We start from the raw sequence: 19678 nt of genomic DNA on the forward strand, positions 1-19678 counted from the left end.
CCAGCTGTTCTGATTTTTCCTAAAAAGTTTTTTCAATATTAATCCTTTATACATTAAATTACAATTACTTTTGTTTATTTTTAATTTCATTTGAATTTGTTCTAATAAATTGTGTGAAGAAATAGCATTTAAAATATCAACATTAAATGTCAAACAGGAAGGTTCATTTGACGTGAACCCTTGGTTCATGCTAGTGCTGGTAGGGTAGCGTGAAACCGAATGATCAGTGCAGCATCGGCGATCGTCAACAATAGCAGCACAGCAGGAAAACAAAGCACACCTATTTTCTTCGCCTCATTCTGCTGTCGCGTTTTACATTTCGAATGTTTTTCTTTTACCCTTTTAATAAGTAATTAAATGGTTAGGCCGCAGTGTGTTCAATGAGTGCGTGTCGTTTGGTGTAATTACACGCCCGTGAATGGCGGTCGTGCTGTTGCTGGGCTGTGTAGCGATAAAGATTTTACTGCCCTTATGGTTAATGCGCCTGTCTAACGTGTGACAATTTGGTGGTGGTATATTTTTTGCTCCTGCCTAAGCATTCCGCACGTCGATAGTGAATGGGAATATTCTAGTGCGTCGTGATCTCGCTGTCGTGTAATCGCATATGTAAAGCAATGTTTCGGCACAGGTTCGAGCTGAAATCTCCAGCAAGAAGGCTGCCTTATTCTGCTCCCATATACTGCATTGTGTGCTTGGTCTAGTGGTCCATCCGGGGGTTGAAGTGTGTAATAGTGCTAAAGTGTTGTCTGTTTAGTTGGAACGCACTGGAAGGAAGCGATGGGTGCGTTATAAATGAAATGTTATCTAAGTGCTATTTGCTACGGCAATCAGCTGTCCAATAGTACGGAAACAGTTGAAGTGGAGTGAAGCAAGATACCACACAACCATCATTGCCATCGCAGTTAGCAGCAGTTCTAAGGTAGTGCATGGAATTAGTGTAGTGCGTTTAGCGTGCGAGCACAAACACACCTACACCTACAATACACACACAGCCACATACCCCCGTGAAGGGGGTTGCTGCTGCTGCACAGAACATGGATGTGGAATCGGACGGATCGGAACGGTGGGAGGATTTTTTCGGTAAGTAAGCTGCATGCGTTGTAAAATTTACATCTTCAACCCTCGATGTGTCAACGCATCTAGTAGGGCAGCCCAGTGCAAAGGGTGTAAAATCGAGCATTTAGAATCATATGAATCATTCCGCCCCTGTCAGCCAGCGCTAGGCCTTGCGAGCTAGATGCGCGAAGCAATGAAAAAAAAAACACACACGCTTAAATGCCGCTCACTAAACCCTCCCCGATGCACACTAGGAGGAGAAGGAGCGCGAAAAATGCATGCACACTGTGTGTGTGTGAAGCGTGGCCGGGGTAGAAGCGAAAGGAGGGATGCTGACAGAAGTAGCGGACGAACGCGAGCGATCGATCTCGTGCAGTATCTTTGTGGGGTTCTTTGCGGGGCCACCAAAACGGTGTCGACGAGACTCCGAATGGAGAAGAAGACTGATCGTGCCCTCCCTTGCTTGCTGCCGGGACGACGGTACACAGATTCCGTCTTCTGAAAAGAAAAACCTGTTGAACCGTTTCCTCTCTCTCTCTCCCCCCATGCAGTGGCCACCACCCGCTGCTAATACATCTCTCTGCAAAACGGGCTGTGCTCGATGTGCCGGTGGTACTGTGCGGTTTGTTCGTGATCTCAATTTTTACACACGGACGCACCCCACACAACCCCTAGCAGGGGGAGGCCGCGCGCAAATTCTGCGGCAAAACATACTTCCTCCGGATAGCTACCGTGGCCCGTGGTGACGATTGTCGGTGTCCAGATTTCCTTCCCTGGATTGCTCTTCCATGTACGCCCACTGCCAAAGATAGTCTGGCTTGCGCGAGTTCAAAAACCGCGGCCTGAACTCTTCCGCGCGCTGGACCTTTGTGATCGTGTACGCGTCTGTACGCGAATGTATGTTCGCGCTTTCCGCCTCCGGACGGTGTGCGATCGGAGAAGTAGTGAGCGAACAGCAAACAAGGTCACCCGGTCAGCCGGCTATAAATCGCGTATGATGTCTGTAATTAGTAAAAATCAAAACCTCTGGATGCGTCGAATAGCGGTTGAACTATACACGATCGCCCGTATTGATAATCGAGCAGACGGCGAAGATGTCGTCCTTCGTCGGCGAATGATTGATGATGATCATCCTCAATCGACGCGGCCATCGTTTTGGGGCACTCTGTCACCAGTTACAGACTCCAGGCTCCGAAAGCCATCAGCCAAAAATTTCTGCTATACGAAGTTCATTTCTCTTGCTATGTTACATCGGATACTGCTACATGTATATAACGAGACAATAAAAAAAAAGTTGTTAAATTGGCAAAGAAGAATCAATTCTCTCAAGTGTTGTGTTGTGAGTTGACGGCAAACATTGGACATGTTGCAAAAATCAAGCGATTTTAAAATAAAACATGACATAGTGGGCAAAACCAAACCGAAAACACGTCGAATCGATCATCTCAAATACGTTCTTATAATTCTCATCAGGTTTCAGAAATCACCTTCGATCCAACGAGCAGTGTCAGTCGCGCCCATCCACTCGAAAAAAAGTTTATCGGCCGGTCGTAGAGTAGAAATTCGAGCATCGGACGGAAGAAGGAAAACTTGAAACATTTTCAATCGTTGCGCTTTCAAGAGGATCGCTTATCAGATGATTTGTGATTGGATGGTTGCTTTCCTCCAAACCAGACAATCATATCCACCCTTAGGGTCGTTGGTGTGTTTCTAGGTGTGGTAGGCGCATCGTCCAGTACTCGAGCCGGGTTAACGTAACTTAGGTCTTGTTTGCATTTCCGGACGTTCGATTGAAAGCGTCCTATCGCATATGACAAACCACCAAAGCTGATAATGATTGTACAAATTGTGTCCATTTATAACCCGCATTCAGAACTCATGTGAGGTGCAAAGCTAACGGTTATATAATGATAGCGTTCTTCGTAAGATAAGAACTTGAGATTTGTGTGTGTTTTTTTATCGTTAATATTGGTTATGTTTGTATTACAAAAACTACAGGTAATACGATCCCTGGTTCTTGAATAACTTGCCAATTAGTGTCCAACATATACGACAAGGACAACTTAATCAATACGGCTGTCAAGAACTCCAAACTGAGAGAGGAGAATACTTTTCTAGTACAATATTTACAAATCACATGGCCCAGACTGACCGCGCTGTGGTGTGAGCTGTCTGTTTTCTACCGTGACGATACACGCGTAAAAGAAGCCATTCAGCCCTATCCGAATCCGTCTCATCCGTCAACTCACGTTTGTTTGCACGTCTCTATTTCCGGTGACATTGCGTGCGCAACGGAAGTTTTGTCGCCGCTTCTTCCGAGATGGATGCTGTCGAAAAAATAGAAACCCATCAGTCGTGGGATTTCGTAATGTAAACAACTGACTCCACGATCATCCACGATCGGCACCACCATTCGGCGTAGGACTTCTGATGAAAGTGTCGCTATATACATATAATAAGGGATCCCAGGCCGAATATCGTAAAACGGCAACCAGCGCACCGGGAGGGACATGATAAATGATCACTTTTTTCCACTGCTCTGGTGCGTGATGACGTGGACGACGAGTTATTATGCTAAATAAATGACAGTCTAATTATGCTTGGGCGCGTGAAAATCACTATACTACACGGGCGGGGAGGCTGTTTATCATCGCACTTGCATATGCACAGTGTGACGAATATTGAGCGATTAAGTGTAGTTGCAACCAGTGGCACAAGCGACAATCTAGACATACTCTGATACATCGGTCGTCTACACTGGTGCCACTTTGATCCGAGGCGCGGTGGAGGAGAAGGAGACGGAAGGGTGACAGACGGTAATGCATGCACAATCATAATCAGATTGTCGCGAGCACGCACACACACACACACACACACAGGGACAAAAGCGGCCACGGATCTTCCGGAGAGAAATTATGCAAGCGGGACAACGACTCAGTGGCCAAAGTCCGCGCCAACTCCATCTAGTGGCTGTTCGGCGCCGCAAAGCGTGGGTTGCATTGCAATACGCCCGCTCGGCGCATATTGCTTTTGGCGTGCTGCGGTCGAAGCGGCGCGCACGTCCACTGGCCATCCGAGTAGGGTTTCTCCGTATCGTTTTCGTCGGCAGCCGCCTGTTGGCACGCGGGTGCTGACCGGGGTTTCCATTACCAGCGATCGTGGATCTTGGCGCCAGGGGTTTGGCGCAAACGATATAGGACGTTGTTTAAAGTGATAAATAGCTCGCTTAATTGCAATGTCTCACAATGTTAAGGAGGAGAAGTGTTTATCGAAAAGCTATCGACGACACAACGCTGCGTAATAGAGCTGGGTTGTGTTGGTTTTTTTTAATTTTTATTGCTGCATTTTAATTTGTTTCTTGCTGCAGCAAACTAATTTAGGAATTGTCTCCTCAGCAAACACTGCAGTAGAACGCCAACTGGGGCCGTGTTTACTGGGTCTCGAACAACACGGAAATGGCGCCGGTTTCACACGACAGGAACGGGTATCGAATCCCATCCAGAACGTCCCTCCGTAGTAGAGATGTGCAAAGTGAGTAAGAGCTAGTGAGTTGAAACGTTGTATTGAACGAATTTCGTTCATTCACCACGAGGAGTTTTAGCGACTCTTTTTTCACTTACTCACTCATGAGTGTAAACATGTAGCCGCGGTGAGTCGAGTTGCAAAATGAGTAAATACGTGAGTTGAAACGAAAATGTGTGGAAAAAATATTAAGGCTATAGTCTTAGGAAATTTTCAAATTTATAATTTTTTTTTATCATTTTTTATTCTTTTTTTAATTTAAAGCATTGTTTGAGTGAAAAGGAACTTATTTCAACTATTTCGCATTAAAATAAAACAAATTTTTAAAATTTGCTAAATTTCTCAAAAAAATGGCAAGGGGTACCCCTTATGAAATTTTCGAGTGGAAATTTTTTTTGAAATTTTTTTCTGATTTTTTATTCTTTTTTTAATTTAAAGCAATATTTGAATGAAAAGAAACTTATTGCAACAGATTCGCAATAAAATATATCACATTTAAAAATTTTGCTGAATTGCAGAAAAATGAGGAACATTTTACATTTTCTCAAACAGGGTAAGGAGCTTGGTTCCTCGAATAACTTCTGGCACAGACATCTGAGAGCATGGCCGTCCAAGAAGAAAATGTAGCCATTGGTGTCATCTATCGACCACAAGTTAAAGTTTGGCGATCCGTTGGATACCAACCGAGTTATAGACAAAACTTGGTGCAAAAATGAGCCTTGGAGATTGGTAAATTTATAGATTTTATTGATTTTTTTAAGTTTTTGTATGCTTTTTTTAATTTAAAGCATTATTTGAGTGAAAAGAAACTTATTGTAACAATTTCGCATGAAAATAAAACAATTTTTTAAATTTTGCTAAATTTCTCAAAAAAATGGCAAGGGGTACCCCTTATGAAATTTTCGAGTGGAATTTTTTTTTTAAATTTTTTTGTTAATTTTTAATCCAATCTTCTTTTAAAGTATTATTTGAGTGAAAAGAAACTTATTGCAAAAAATTCGCATTAAAATATATCAAATTTTTAAATTAATTTTTAATTTATCAGCCTCGGGCTTCCCCCGTGCCCGCTTAGTTTGCGTAGTGGATAATCTTAACGCACAGTTTTAACGTAGAATATACTGCTCATCGTTCATAACGATTATTTTGTACGATCAGTTCAGAATCGATCACTATGGTGGACTCATCAGAAATACCTGTACTAGTCAGCAATCCGGTGCATTCCCCAACCAAAGCTTAATGATCATGAATATAGATTTGCCCCCCTACGGGTCAGATGGGAATAGATGAACTTGATAACGCAAATTCGTCCGCCGGTGGAGCAAAACGAATCGACCCTGGTCGAACTACGACGTCAGTTCGAGCTACGGAAAATGACTCACGATCCAGGCATGCATATTCTAGCGTCGATGCAAGCGAACCCAGTGGGGTGGTAAATTCACGCCATCTGATATTGTATGCATTCCCAGTTCCGTATGCCTCCCACCCCCCTCCCTCCCTCCCTTCCCGGCCTCATTCTCCCTTTTTCCCTTCTTCCTCATCAACCTTCGTTCACTTCATTCAAAATAGATTAAGATTGATGCAAGCAGGCACGAACCGACCATAGTGGCGTCGTCACCGGCGCACTACCAGCAGTTAGTGTTTGTTTGTAGTATGTATTTTGCGAAAAGGGCCTGTGCTCTGCTATATGGAGGACAACCACAGCGTGTTCGATAGGTTTTGTCGCGACAAACCTTGCGCCGTGACCAACACTGGCAAACAGCCGCTAAGGAAGGCGGACACACGCGTTGGATACTGAACGGAAGAGCTGGAAACATGTGATACATGATGCTGTCTTTGACCGAAGGGTCGGGTGGTTAGTGGTGAAGATGGTGACTGTGGTGGCAATATACACTGCTAGCACAAGTATTGGTGCTATGTTGTGATTGTATCGCTACGGCTTTTCAATATGTCACCGGTACGGCGGATGTTTCACGGGGACAAGTGTGGTTGAGCTTTATTAGGGCTCCGAGCTACTGCTGCTTACAGTCGCTGCGTTCTGTTCCAAAGGGGAAGCTGTTGATCGAGGCAAAACCATCGACACAAACACGCGCGAGGGAGTCGCGACGTGGTATTGTATTATGTTTGCGTTGCTTCCGCGCATTTAAACCAGCCGGTGCGCAACGTTAAATTGTTTAAACGTCACCCTAACGATCGCGTTCGTTTACTGCCCTTAGTGCGCAAGCGGAAGCAGCGAGATGATCGGGACGAACGCGAAGGGGTTTGTGTGCAATTTGAATGAATGCCATTTACAGCGACTGCACCATCATCCGTACCGCGACCAGCGGTAAAGGAGTGAGAGAGAAAGTGGTTTCAGCTTGGCAGTGTTGTTTAATGCGGATTTAAACTTTTCATCGCGAATCGCAAACCTCCCTTTTTGCAATGTACCTGGACTGCGTCTGGAGCTGGAACTAATTTTGTACCGGTAGAATGTAAAGACATGAAACAACGTTGATAAGAATATGGGCGGCAAAGTTAAAACGCAAAAAGAAACCGCCATCATAACAGGTTTACAGCATCGTCGAATTCTTGGGTGATCCTGGATTTGAGACAAGAATTTTACAAAACGTTAAAACTTTATTCTGACTCATACTCGCTATCAACGAGCGTGTTTAGGAGGTTGGAAGAAAAGGCCAGCTAGCGATAGGCTGCTACATAATGAACCACGAAAATGTCAATCGTATTCGCCATGCAAATTAGATTAAGAATCCAGAACCAACAAGCAAGCCTCCATTCTTGTCCAACTGTTACGATACTTGGCGGCATTTGGAGAATTAGTTCGGAGCAATACTGTAAGCAGAGATTTCGTAAACGAATGAAAGCTTCCCCCTGCACAATCCGTTCAATCGAAAGTCACTCCCTAATTCCGGTTCTGCTTCGCTGACTACCGCGTAATTCATCAACCCGTGCAGAGCGGCCATATTCCCAACGACCCTGCAATATAGCAATAAGCACGGTGTATAATTTTGTTCCGAAGAAATGTTATATGGCGATGGCAGGAAAGCTCGTAGACATATTTACGACTGACAGGTTTCGTAAGGTTACTTATACTTACGCTGACATGTCAACCATCTAACGGATAGTTCTCCCAACTTAAATGCCACTATCATCACAGGGTTAAAAGCATACATTCGTCATCCGACGTTTAGTGGGGCGGAGAGTGCTGTTGGATCGTCATCCAAATTGCGAATGTAGTTGTAGTACGATTTTCATGCTGAAGAATGCACAGATTGTTGTCTCTTATGCAGCGTGATTTATCGTTTTTCGAAAGCTCGATCCTCCTCTCTTCCCTTTGGTACAGTGGTGTAGTGTAAGCTGAGGCACAGGAATGTTGCAAACGTCCCCAGACTGAAGAATGCAATTCATAGTGACGACCTATTTCTGCATCGCACGAGAATATTTTCCCTTTTAACATTTTGCTCATGCAATTGTGCCATTGTGTGTCCTGTTGCAGGGTATTCCACAAGTCGTAATAGTCGCAAGTCTCTCTTGCTCAGAACAAACCCCACACTCGGATGTGGCAATCTTGTAACAAAGAACGAAATGCGAGCTTGTGCGAGGTAACAACAGTCAACTGAAGCTCTTTTTTGCTTGGCAAATAGGTATATCAGAGTGTTTTAATCATGAAAGCACGTGAAACCATTTGCTAGGTGTGTAATGTTTTGGAAGCAATTCCCTACGGTTATTAGTTCGCGGTTTGTGTTTGTGTGTTCCATCGCATGCTGTTGCGAACCCAAACACTATCCGATGCGTTGATAAGAAAATAAATCATCAGCGCCATATGAGACACGGTACACTGTTTGCGGGCGTCAACGATATGAGTAAGCGGCGGCGGTCAGCAGTAGTCGACGTTTAGTGGCCGTGTCGGTACTAAGATACGAACACACACGTACGAGCCGCAGTATCGCGCATGAACTAGCGAGCCAGAAGCCGTCAGTTGTCGGTGGTCGATGCGAGTGGCATCGCGTGACTGGTAACCTAGGTAAGTCTCGTTCCCTGTACCACTCGGCGGTACTTCCAAGCCTAACTAGCAGAAGGCTAAACAGAGCTGCTAACCAAAAGAAAAGGGTGTGAAATGTGGTTCGTTGTGCGTGCCTTTACCGACAGGCTTCTTTGCGCGTTGACATCGATCGTAATATCAGTGTAGCATATTAATGTTTTGTGGACTGTTCTGCAACAGCTTCAGGCAGCTGAAAAGTAAACATTGATAATAATTGGAAGTTATCGAAAAAAAAAACATTGGCATTGTGAAACCATTTCCAAGAAGTAGACGAAATCTATCAGCGGTGCATTATCTTCATACGCGCAAAAGCAACAATATACTCGCGATGCTATTACATATCTTATCGTTATCGGTGTTCATGGATGTGTATGTACTCTGGTATAGCTGTTAACGTGTATCTGTGCAATAGAAGGTCACAAAATTGTGTGTCGGAAGTGGCGCTAGACGATTTTGAAAGACGGAGGTGCAATTCTTACATTGTAAAGCAAGCAAACAGCAACGGCAATCAGACGTCCAGAAGCGTCCTCAGACATGTAACAGGTTGACGTTGTTGATCGTCGTTCTTTAAAACGATAATTAAATTAGCTCACAGTTCGAAAGTGTACTGAACCTTTTTTGCGTACTGCAGTGCTTGCAGTGTTTGATATTCGTAACGCGTGTGTGTCACAAATGGCAAGTATAAGGTAAAGGGATGTGACACTTCGTTTGCCATCGTTATCGTCTTCACCGCTGCTACGGCTACTGTCTCGTATGCGATTGTCCGTCGCTCAAGAAGACGCGGACTGTGAGTGTGTTGGAGTTATGTAAAAAAAAATGGAACCCTACACGGCAAAGACGGAAGAGTATAGTGCTTCGAATGTTGATTTAATGAACTCGTTTTGCCCACACCTCAGCATAGCGATCCGCCTCCATTTGGAAGACGACTTTCCATTGTCCGGCCAAGAAAGAAACTGGAAGTAGTTTCGGACAGTTTCGACAGCTGACTAATGAAGGAGCGGCTTGTCAGCGACACATTCGACACCGGTTCAGATGTTACCGTGCATAACCCCCCCCCCCCCCCCCCCCCCCTCCACCCGGTACCTTCTTCCGGGGTTACCTCATCATCAACATTATTTTAATCATTCCACAGCACACACACAGCCTGTTCTGGAGGTGTGTTTTGCCGATGCAAAGTTTGACATGCTGAACATGACATGAAACACGGTGAATTAGTTCATCGTTGCGGCACATATCAATCAGTGAGCGGCTTAAACAGATCACTGCACAGCCGTTTTTTCTCGAAGAAAGGGAGTGAAAAAAAAGCTAAAACCAACATCAACCGGGCACGATCGAAAGGAGAGACTCGTTCCGTTGATTTTTGGCTCTCGTTTTTTTTCATTTTCGCCGAAAGCAAGGATAACTCTGTAGCGATAAAACCAACTTCACCTGCCTTATATGGTATTTCACCAATTTATCATGGTCTCCGGTGGTGTGTTGGGCACTTTTGGGCGCTACGTTTATTATTTGACCTTCGGTCGCTTTTTGCCATTGAATGGAGTCATCATCGTTGGCAGGAGATGGTAGAAGCTGCACATAATTGCCTAGCACCCAGCACCCAGCACCCAGTGTCCTTACTCAATGTGTGGTAGCTTAATCGAATGGTTCGCATTGTGTAATATCGTGACCATAGCCTGATTATCGCCAATAACACTCTCCTTATGGGGCGCTTTTGATGGCTCTCAGAAACAAGTGCATTTTATTTTGTTGTAAAGGGCAAAGTATTTTTTTGTTTGTTGCCTGCAAAGGCACACCGGGACAAATGGGACGGGTTTAACGAAATAAATTTATAACAATTAAAATAAGAACTGCACGAAAAGGTCCATTTCATATGTCCTTGCGTATTGAATATAATACATCAAGCATTATCAGTCCCAGCAATCAAGCATTAATATTTAAAAAAAACACAGCTGTGACCCTGTTCGGAGCAAAAGGGAAGAAACTTAATATGTTGTCGATTGGACCCGAAACACTCCACTCGAATCAAACTCTACTGATAAAAATGCAGCACGTGAGCAGAGAGCGATCGATATATTAAGAAAATACAATAACCGGCGCTGCTTGGTGAGCGCCAACTTTAAAGAAATCCATTTTTAGTCACAGATGGCTTTGAAGTAGATCTTTCAATTTTTCCACACTGTATCCATCGTTACGTTCATGTGATGATCATATTGAAGCGGTTAATGATTTCGAATAGCCCCACATGGTGTTTGTGCGCGTAAGTGAGTGCCTTACATATGAAACGTGCTGTGTCTGCTGCGTCTTTTCACGAGACAGATGAGCGTGATTTGTAAATGGAAAGATTTTTGAACGCGAAAAGTAATGATGAGTGTTTTACGATTACGAACCGAACGATCATTCCTTTCTGTGTGTTTAATTTTTATGGTAAGAAGACTTTACTTCGGTTCGACTTTTGCTCTCTTATGTTCGTACTTTGATGCATGGGATCTTTCTTATATCTTGGGAATAGGTTTGAATCTTTGCTGAGAATTGTCTTCTTTCTTCAGATTTTTTGAGTGAAAATGGCGAAGGGAAATTATATAGCAAACCATTAAAAGGTAATATACAAATGCACTCGTGAAACACGCAAAACACGTCGACAAAAAAGGAGTTTTCGGTGAAGTTTTTCATGAAAGATGGAACCTAGAAAGGAGCGTATGTTCTCCACGTTAAATCTCCATTGTTTTGACTATTATGACTCTCTTTCCCTTTAATTGCTCCTTCATTTAATTAACACGTTAGCTCCCTAACCTAACAAATTATCGAACCAGGAACGTAAAAATAAAATCTTTCGAAAAGTCTCACGTTTCGACGGATACTCCTCCATCACGTGTGTTCGGATCGGATCGAATGTTCGCTCTCCGAGGCACTCGATGGCAAGATACATTAGATATGTTGTCGTGTTTTATTCTTAACCACTGCACCACAATAATGCTCAGCACGTGCTTGTGATGATGGCTAAGTGGAGTGTGTCGTGTGTTTTTCTTTTCAATGGCAACATAATGCACCCCCGATCATGATTCTGATGCGTTCTTCTTCCACTGATGATGCGCCGGCACCAGAGCGGACCGTTTCATATAACTAATGCTATTCTAACGTCCATAACCTTAAACCTCGCATCCCGGGGACGTCTAGAAACTCTGGATGGCCCGGTAGCATTATTGGACGGGACTGGTTCGGATCAGCTATTTTAAGCTTTTACACTCACGTCACGAAAATCGTATGCTGAACTTATGCGTGGTGTATATGTATATTTCTGGGTAAAAGAGACTGTCGTCGAAGAGGGGGACCGATATCGAGGTTCCGACTTAAAACACATTATGCAAGTGTGGAAAGAAATAGCCCCCAGCTGACAGTTGGACCACCATCAAAGGGAATCCATTCTTCATTAACTGTACTACGTTGCAGTAACCATTGAAGTGATCGTTTCGTACTTTACTACTTGTGGAGTACTTGTTGTTTTTTTTCTTTTTCATGGCACCCTTTAATTTGTCAGGAAACGAGTCCAGCTGGGAATGGTTTGCAGTGATTTTTTTCTTCTTCCCACTTCATTTAACATTTTGATAATCCTCATTTAATCTGTGACGGGTTAATGTTTTTTTTAGGAGGTTTGTGCATTCCGTCCAGCCGCCTCCGCAAAGCTGCGTTATCCGTCACCAGCTCGTTGGTGTGGGATATGGGCGTGTTTGTTGCCAACAGCCTGCATGACTGTAAGCGACATTGACATACACTCAGAAAGCGTTATTTACATACAGTTCACGCAACGGGAACTCCAAATGCATCCAGCAGCAGCTGCCGTGGTGTAACGGTGACACCACGGACGCCATCGAACTTTTTGGTGCTGCATTTCACGTGGGAAGAAAGTGAATTAAAGAGTTTTCAAAAAAGGCTCCTACGGCAGAGACAGATAGAAAACGGGGAACGCTTTTTTTTTCTTATTTTTGGTAATATAAATTTCCATTTGATGAATCGAAAGAGACAAATACCTACCCACTGGCCACAAGCATGAGTGTCTTGTTGTTTTTTTTCTGTCGTTTCCGTTGCTTCTTCGTAACACGGCACATACATGAGAGTTCACATATTGCCGACCAACATCTCCACCGCGGACTGAGGAGGACTCGCACATTAGTGGACGACGATGAGAGAAAAGCTTGATCGAACACCACTCGGCCACCGGAGTGTTAAGAATGAAGGTGTAAGAAAATGGTGTATAATGAATGTGACGTGTCGACAAAAATAAAAATCAATAAAGTGCCGAAAAACGTGTGTTTTTGACCGTTCTCTTCACGCTCCGTTCTTCACCCTCGATGGCGTGGAGAGTTGGACGCAAATGAAAGTGGCAGTGGAAGAAATAGTGCAACGATGAAAGAAGCTACAAATTATTCATACCCCGGGAAACCCTGGCCACCCACTCACACGCACGCAGACCTTAACTATCGATGCCATTCGTACCCCTTGTGATAAGATACGTTCATGTTGTTGAACAAAAATATACAAATTTATCAATTTATCTACTGCCTCAGTATATGTACATATATCCTGCCCGTTGATATACGGCTTCAACGTTTATTCCGGCTAAACATTCGCCAACATATGTATGTATGAAAAAGCGTATGATTAACTCGCTGTTTGTTTGTTTGTTTGTTTGCTTTTCAGGAAGCAGCACCGATATCGGCCCATCGGTACTGGGCTACTTGGATACTCTAGCCAATAACTTCAGCGAAGAAGCTAAACAACTAGTCGAATCGTCCAACAACAAACCCCAACCACCGCCACCCGAAGCGCTGAAAAGCATTGCTCATGCGATCAAACAAGAATCCACGGACGTGTTCAACAGCGCTGGGCAATCGGGATTGACTGACGGTAAGACAGCTAGTGTTGGAGCACCGCGCTCCAACGTATTCAGGTCAACTGCAGCTTCCCCGAGCTCCGATTTGAATGCAGGAAGGGTGAAAAAGTTTTCCGATAAATTCTTCAACCTGGTGTCACCAAATGTGCAACGGATGGTGTCCAACACAGCAGATACGAACGGTAGTATCTTAACTAGCAGCAACGGCGAGACGGCCGCGTCAGCTGCGCCATTCGTCCGCAACCATGTCCAGTCCGCTTCGTTCAGCGCTCCTAGTCGAAAGCCTTCGAGAAACCCGTCGGCCGCTGTACCATCGCAAGTAACGCATCACAAGCAGCAGCAACTACCGCTGTCGAAAAATATCGCCAAACTTACACATGTGAACAGTGAACTGATCGATCTCTTCATCGGCGATATAAACTCCTATGCCCTGAACAGGCACTATCGGACGACGAGGGTCGAAAGTCCCGGTGTGGGAGATAACACACCGAGTGCAATGGCGCTGGATACGGTGACTGGAACCGTAATGGATGGCAATGGAAACATTGCTACGGAAAAACACTTTACCCCAGTGGAGGAACTACAGAACGTGTCTGCATTGCAGTTAAAAATTCAATCACTTACGGTAGATTTAGAAAAATCCGATTCTTCCGTCGTCTCTACTAATGGAGCGACGGATAGTGACCAACTGGGCAGTCCTGTTGTCACTCCAAGCACTGATCCTACCGAAGGTAGAGATGTTGTGTTGAGAAATGAAATAAACATGGAAGATGCATTCGTAGAAAATTGCACCAACGCGGCAACGGAGCATCGTAATACCGTGGTAGAGGCGTTCAATTACTATCCCAATCTTGGTCGAGACGTTCCGACCGGCGGTCAGCCAGACGATCGGCTGACGACGTTGGCCGATGCACGGGCAAAATTGCTTGACAGCAACAAAAATTGTAAGGTGTCCGTTCCTAACTCACCCAAATTGACCACGCGCGTCAATATTGAGCATTGTCCGTCAACGTCGACGCCAAGCCTGGATACGACCACCAGTGGATCACCGTACTCTAGCAAAGCATCCTTGGTAATTCCACCGAATACGCCAGTGCTCAGCTCCAGACCACTCTCGGCGTCGTCCATTTGCTCGTACTCGTCCAGTACTAGCAGTTCCGGTTCGGAGCTACATCTGCCTGGGGGCAAAGGTAGTGCGCCAGGATCATACCAAGCAAGCGTGGAAAGTTTGGCCGATCACAGCGAACCCGAGCATAATGGTAACGTTCTGCGGCATTGCGAAGGAATGAATGAGCTTGGATCGCCAATCATTACCTTTGTTGCCGGTATGACAATGTGCGAACGGGCGGTTCGGGAAATAATCGATTCCGAAAGCAGCTATGTAAAGGATCTTGGACAGGTCATAAGAGGGTTAGTAGATTGAGGATTGACTTTGAGGATATCACGTTCTACCTGTTTCTAATAACAATTTCTTCTTACCTTTGCTAATCACAGCTATCTGGAGGATTGGAAAGAACGGGCATGTCTTAAGCACGATCAGCTGAAGGTACTGTTTAGCAACATTCAGGAAATATATGATTTCAACTTTAAGCTACTTAACCGGCTCCGGGAGGCGAAGGGTGATCCGGTTACGATTTCAAACTGCTTCATCGATCTCCATGCGGAATTCAGTTGCTACACTACGTATTGGTAATTTTGCGAAGATATTTGATAAGTACTCGTTTTGACTCGACTCTTGTTAATGGTGTTTTTTTATATATATAGCACAAGGTATCCGGAAGCCATTTCACTATTAACGACACTACTGCAAGCGACGCATACGAATGCGCTGCTTGTGTCAACTCAGAAAATGCTGAAGCATACACTCCCGTTGGGGTCCTATCTGTTGAAACCCGTGCAGCGGATTCTAAAGTATCATCTACTGCTCGACGTAAGTATGCGCACCAGAATGGAAGACTTTACTGCTACGGATTTGATGCCGCGTTCAAGGACGTTTGCATTGATTGGAGCAAACAGGATTGCAAATGCGCGATCACTCAAGATCATAAATCATTAGCTTTATAGTCTGTACAAACAGCGATCACCACTACCGGTGCAAGATTTAATTTCGCATTCATTTGTCATGCTTGTGCACTTTGCATTTTCATTCCTCTCTTTACAGAATCTGCGTAAACACTACAACGATCAACAAGTGGCGTTGGCCCACGAGCTGATGAAGAAAGTCGCACACAATATCGATCAGGTCAAAACAAAGCTGGACCAGGCGCGATTGGTAAAAGAGCTGGCGGGCATTCTAGACGGTTGGCTTGGACCCGATCTGTCCGTGTTGGGTGATCTGTTACACGAGGGGCGTCTACTGGAGCACTCCAAGCCTCGCATCGTGCTACTGTTCCAAACAATGCTCATCATAGCAAAGCCAAAGGAGGACAAAAGACTTCAATTTCGCGCCTACATACCGGTACGTATTGTATCCCCGTTAATCCCCGTCGGAAGAACATTTTCTTACCTGTTTGTTTGTCGTTTGTTTCGTTGATTGTAGTGCAAAAATTTAATGCTGGTAGAGCATTTACCGGGCGAACCGATCAGCTTCCGTGTGATCCCGTTTGACGATCCCAAAGGTGCACTGCAGCTTACGGCACGCAATCGCGATGAAAAGCGCCTGTGGACGCAACAGATTAAGCAAGCGATGCTACAACACTACACCGACATACCAACGAGGGCCAAAGAGTTGGTCCTGCAGCTGGGAGATGAAGATGGTATGTTAAAACAGCAGCGATACATCAGTAATGTTTGGCAAAATACATTAACCGATCGCTCGTTTGCTTTTTTATCGGGACGGCACACAGAACGTTTTACAGATAAGCAGTACTGGAAGCGGCCAGCTAATAACTCACCTATTCCGGAATACCTGGAACGTCGTCAGCAATTTCGTCGCAGTGAGATGCGGATGAGATCGAAGAAAAATCTGCTAAAAAAAGATAATCCATCTGCAACATCTGTCAACGGACTGTCGACCCCATCGTTCCGGTCGTATTCTAACGATTTGGAAAGTGTGTCAGTAGTTGTGCCGCTCGACCAACAAAACCATGAATCATCTACCGAGGACTGCAAATGTGATGCGGTGAAGCGACAGTTGCAAGAGGAAATAAAAACGCGTCCCTCTGCCCCTTCCAAGAAGCAATCTTCTCCACCACCCAAACCTGCCCGTAGCCGGTCCGAGACTAGGGTTGGACCGGCAGATGATGAGGAGGAACGATTGCTGAAATCGTTGTACGAGCGAAGAAAGCTATCCGCACCGACGAGACGCGGTTCGAAGGTTAAGGAGAGCTTCGCCAGTATCCGATCGTACAACAGCACCATGATACCGAAGCGGATCAGCGAAATACGCAAACGGCGCCCGAAAACTGTAACGAGTAGTTCCACGTTTTACACGGATCTGGAAGTGAGCAGTGAAACGGGTGTAACGGATCCAGAAAACACTGTAGAGCCGTCAGCTGCAGGACCCGCGTGCAGTGGATCGAATGATGATGAACCAACGACTAAATCAACCGCAACCGATCCAGCGATCTATGTTGGAGAAGATCGTCATCAGGTCACACCATCGCACACTGAATCGTGCTTGAACGAGGGTGAATGTGGTGAGCAGAGAAAAGATTCAGAAATCATATCTCAGCTTATTCTGGACGTGGAGCAGTTCAATAAGGTACTAAACAAACCGTTGACGAAAAAGAAATCGTTCGATGCATCTAGTTGTACTCGTCCGATCGGTTTACTGAATCCGGAACGGAAACCTGAACCTCCGAGCACGGAGCCACCGTGTGATGAGGAGTTGGAGGTGGATACTACTACCACCGATGAGAATGGCTCATCTCACAGCCCCAAAGATCAATCGCAAAAGGATATCGTTTCTGGTTTAGACGAACCGGAACCGATCTACGAATCTTTGCTCCGCAACGTACACGTACCGTACAAGTATGCGCCGCCATGTTTGGCGAGACATTCGTTGCCGTGTGGTGAAGGTAGCGGTAGTAGCATGGTTTGCAATGGGAAAACTTCGGGTCAAAACTTTACCGACAATCAGTTTGCTAGAAGAACACGTCCAGAGTCGGACTATGTGACATTAGCGTATTCGGAACTTGGTTTGCTGGAAGGTATTGTTAGCGAGGACGCCATGAGTTTGCATGTTACGAAAGCGACCAGTCAGCACAAAACACCTCAGTTGCTCCGTAACAGTGATACCAACATTAGCTACCATCGAGAATCGAGCAGCCAGAAAAAGGAATCGGACGAAGAAGAAAAAACGTCCCAGCCTCCAACATCTCCCTTCGGGGCCAGTGGACCGGAGGAGTCTTGTTCGTTGGAACAGCCGTTTCTCGAACGACAAGGAAGTCTCAGCATGAAGACAACGGCACACAAGAGCTTCCTACAACGGTTCATCTCGATGCACTCTTCAACCTCCACATCCATCGCATCGTCCACCACACTGGGCAGTGAGGGCAATTTGCTGCATTCACTACAGCGCAAACTTTCCGAGCCAAATGGCGGTGGTTCGTTCGGTCACATCTACAAACAGGGCAGCATCGATTTGGGATCACGCATTGCGCATCTGGACTACGCCGACCCAAAGACGCTATTCTGCCAACCGTTGTCAGCGTCCACCACGTCTACCACGGGTCTCGCGGTTCTCGCAAGTGGCGCTAGCGGAACGAACCAGAACGTGCTCATCAACCGGGCATCGATGCAATCGGTAAACAACGATCAGCAACGGGACTCGGTGCTGGCATCGAGCTCCTCCAGTGATAGTGTGTGTGAGGACACCAGAAAGATGGGATTGTACACGCAGGAAGCCAACAACACCGTGTACGATGATGATGAACAGTGCTGCTTCTACGAGCGCACAGTTGAGGAGTGTCTCGAGCATGATTTCCGCGATTCGGCAGTTTACAGTGGCGATGACAATGATCGGCAACGTGCAAATATTGGCACATCCGAACACCAGCATCATCTGTACGAAGCACTGGCTCCTGTTACATCTCCACGCGCTAAACAACGAGCCTCGGGAGAGGGTCATCAACGGAATTCGGGTCCACCACCGCCAATCCCGGCCAAACCGGCGCATCTTGGCCAATGTAAGCGTCAACCGGTGGCAGTCATTTCAAACCCGTCTGCAGTAAAGCAGCCAACCGCCACCAATAGTCGAGGTTGGGTTTTGCAGCAGGTTCGACGATTTCAGTAAACGGTCACGGAACGAAGTATGGAATTCGATTTAAAATGCTCGGTAGAATTATTACATGTTTTAGTGTAAAGGAAGTGCCTCTGCCGCACCGCGTATCTTTGTTGATAGTGAGAAAGAGAGTGCTGCTATAGTAAAGGCGATTATACAGCAACATAGGGGCAGTGGTAGCATAAAACGGATGGAGCCAACATCCGTCTACAGATTTCTAGAACCACTCTTTCTCGGAAGTTGCCAAAGAAATGTAATTTCGATCAATTTAATTGATGTAAACTAATAGCCGTGGATGCGTCAAATTATTCCGCCCGGCCCTTGGACTGGCCCCGTTTGTGGCCGTTTATGTGCGCTTCCACGAGTGCAATACAGTTTAGTAACATTAGCTAGAGCCCTCAGTGCAAAAAGGTCGGCTCTGTGCAGCACTTTATTGTCGTAGAAGTTAAGCCACTGTATGTTTTTATAACACTGTATTTATCTGCAGTTTCATGCAATTTTTATCATTCAATAGATTTTTAACCTTCTTCCTATGCACAGCACATCACAGCGCCGCAATATTAGCGGTGGAATTCTGCGCGTGAACTTAATGTGTAACGCAGGAATAAATGTTGTGCCTTGCGTATCTGAGTACGGAAGAGAGCAAAATATTTTATTTGTAATTTATTATGTTCGAACATCACCACCTGTCATGCTTTGTCTATATCCCCACAGAGCCTTGCGAAGGCATGGTATGGCAATAGAATGAAATAGCAAATGAACTAACGCAATTAATTAAATAAATTGGATGGAATTTTAAGAGTGTGTTTTTCATTTTAAAAGATATCACTGGAGAAAACGTGTAGGGAAAGACCAACTGAATAAAATTGAACCCAATTTGTCAACATTGCGGCAGAAACTTCAGCTATTTAACGTAAGAATTAGTTTCTTAATAATCAAAAAGAAATTATCG

At 45.1% G+C, this 19678-nt stretch overlaps 1 protein-coding gene and 1 long non-coding RNA gene across 2 annotated transcripts; one reads left to right on the plus strand and one right to left on the minus strand.

The window, feature by feature from the left end:
- The first annotated feature begins 220 nt into the window (after positions 1 to 220).
- LOC125767260 (uncharacterized) lies at positions 221 to 19525 on the plus strand. Its single transcript, XM_049433641.1, has 7 exons — positions 221 to 1080; positions 13310 to 14912; positions 14997 to 15191; positions 15267 to 15432; positions 15664 to 15960; positions 16042 to 16258; positions 16349 to 19525. Exons 1-7 carry the CDS (start codon positions 1035 to 1037, stop codon positions 18736 to 18738), a joined length of 4914 nt encoding a protein of 1637 aa, XP_049289598.1. The 5' UTR covers positions 221 to 1034; the 3' UTR covers positions 18739 to 19525.
- On the minus strand, positions 5669 to 8451 carry LOC125767302 (uncharacterized). The gene is made up of 2 exons (XR_007418757.1): positions 7670 to 8451; positions 5669 to 7548 (listed from the first exon to the last, which is right to left on the minus strand). It is a non-coding gene; the product is annotated as an uncharacterized LOC125767302 (long non-coding RNA).
- Positions 19526 to 19678: the final 153 nt, after the last annotated feature.

The sequence above is a fragment of the Anopheles funestus genome, chromosome 3RL (assembly GCF_943734845.2).
Source record: "Anopheles funestus chromosome 3RL, idAnoFuneDA-416_04, whole genome shotgun sequence".
Classification (NCBI taxonomy): Eukaryota; Metazoa; Arthropoda; class Insecta; order Diptera; family Culicidae; genus Anopheles; species Anopheles funestus.

What these genes read in the sequence shown, in the direction of transcription:
- LOC125767260 (XM_049433641.1), top strand. Translation starts at nt 1,035, where the DNA reads ATGGATGTGGAATCGGACGGATCGGAACGGTGGGAGGATTTTTTCG. An exon ending in AGTATCATCTACTGCTCGAC is followed by an intron (nt 15,433 to 15,663) that starts GTAAGTATGCGC and finishes CTCTCTTTACAG; the next exon opens with AATCTGCGTAAACACTACAA. An exon ending in GCAGCTGGGAGATGAAGATG is followed by an intron (nt 16,259 to 16,348) that starts GTATGTTAAAAC and finishes GACGGCACACAG; the next exon opens with AACGTTTTACAGATAAGCAG.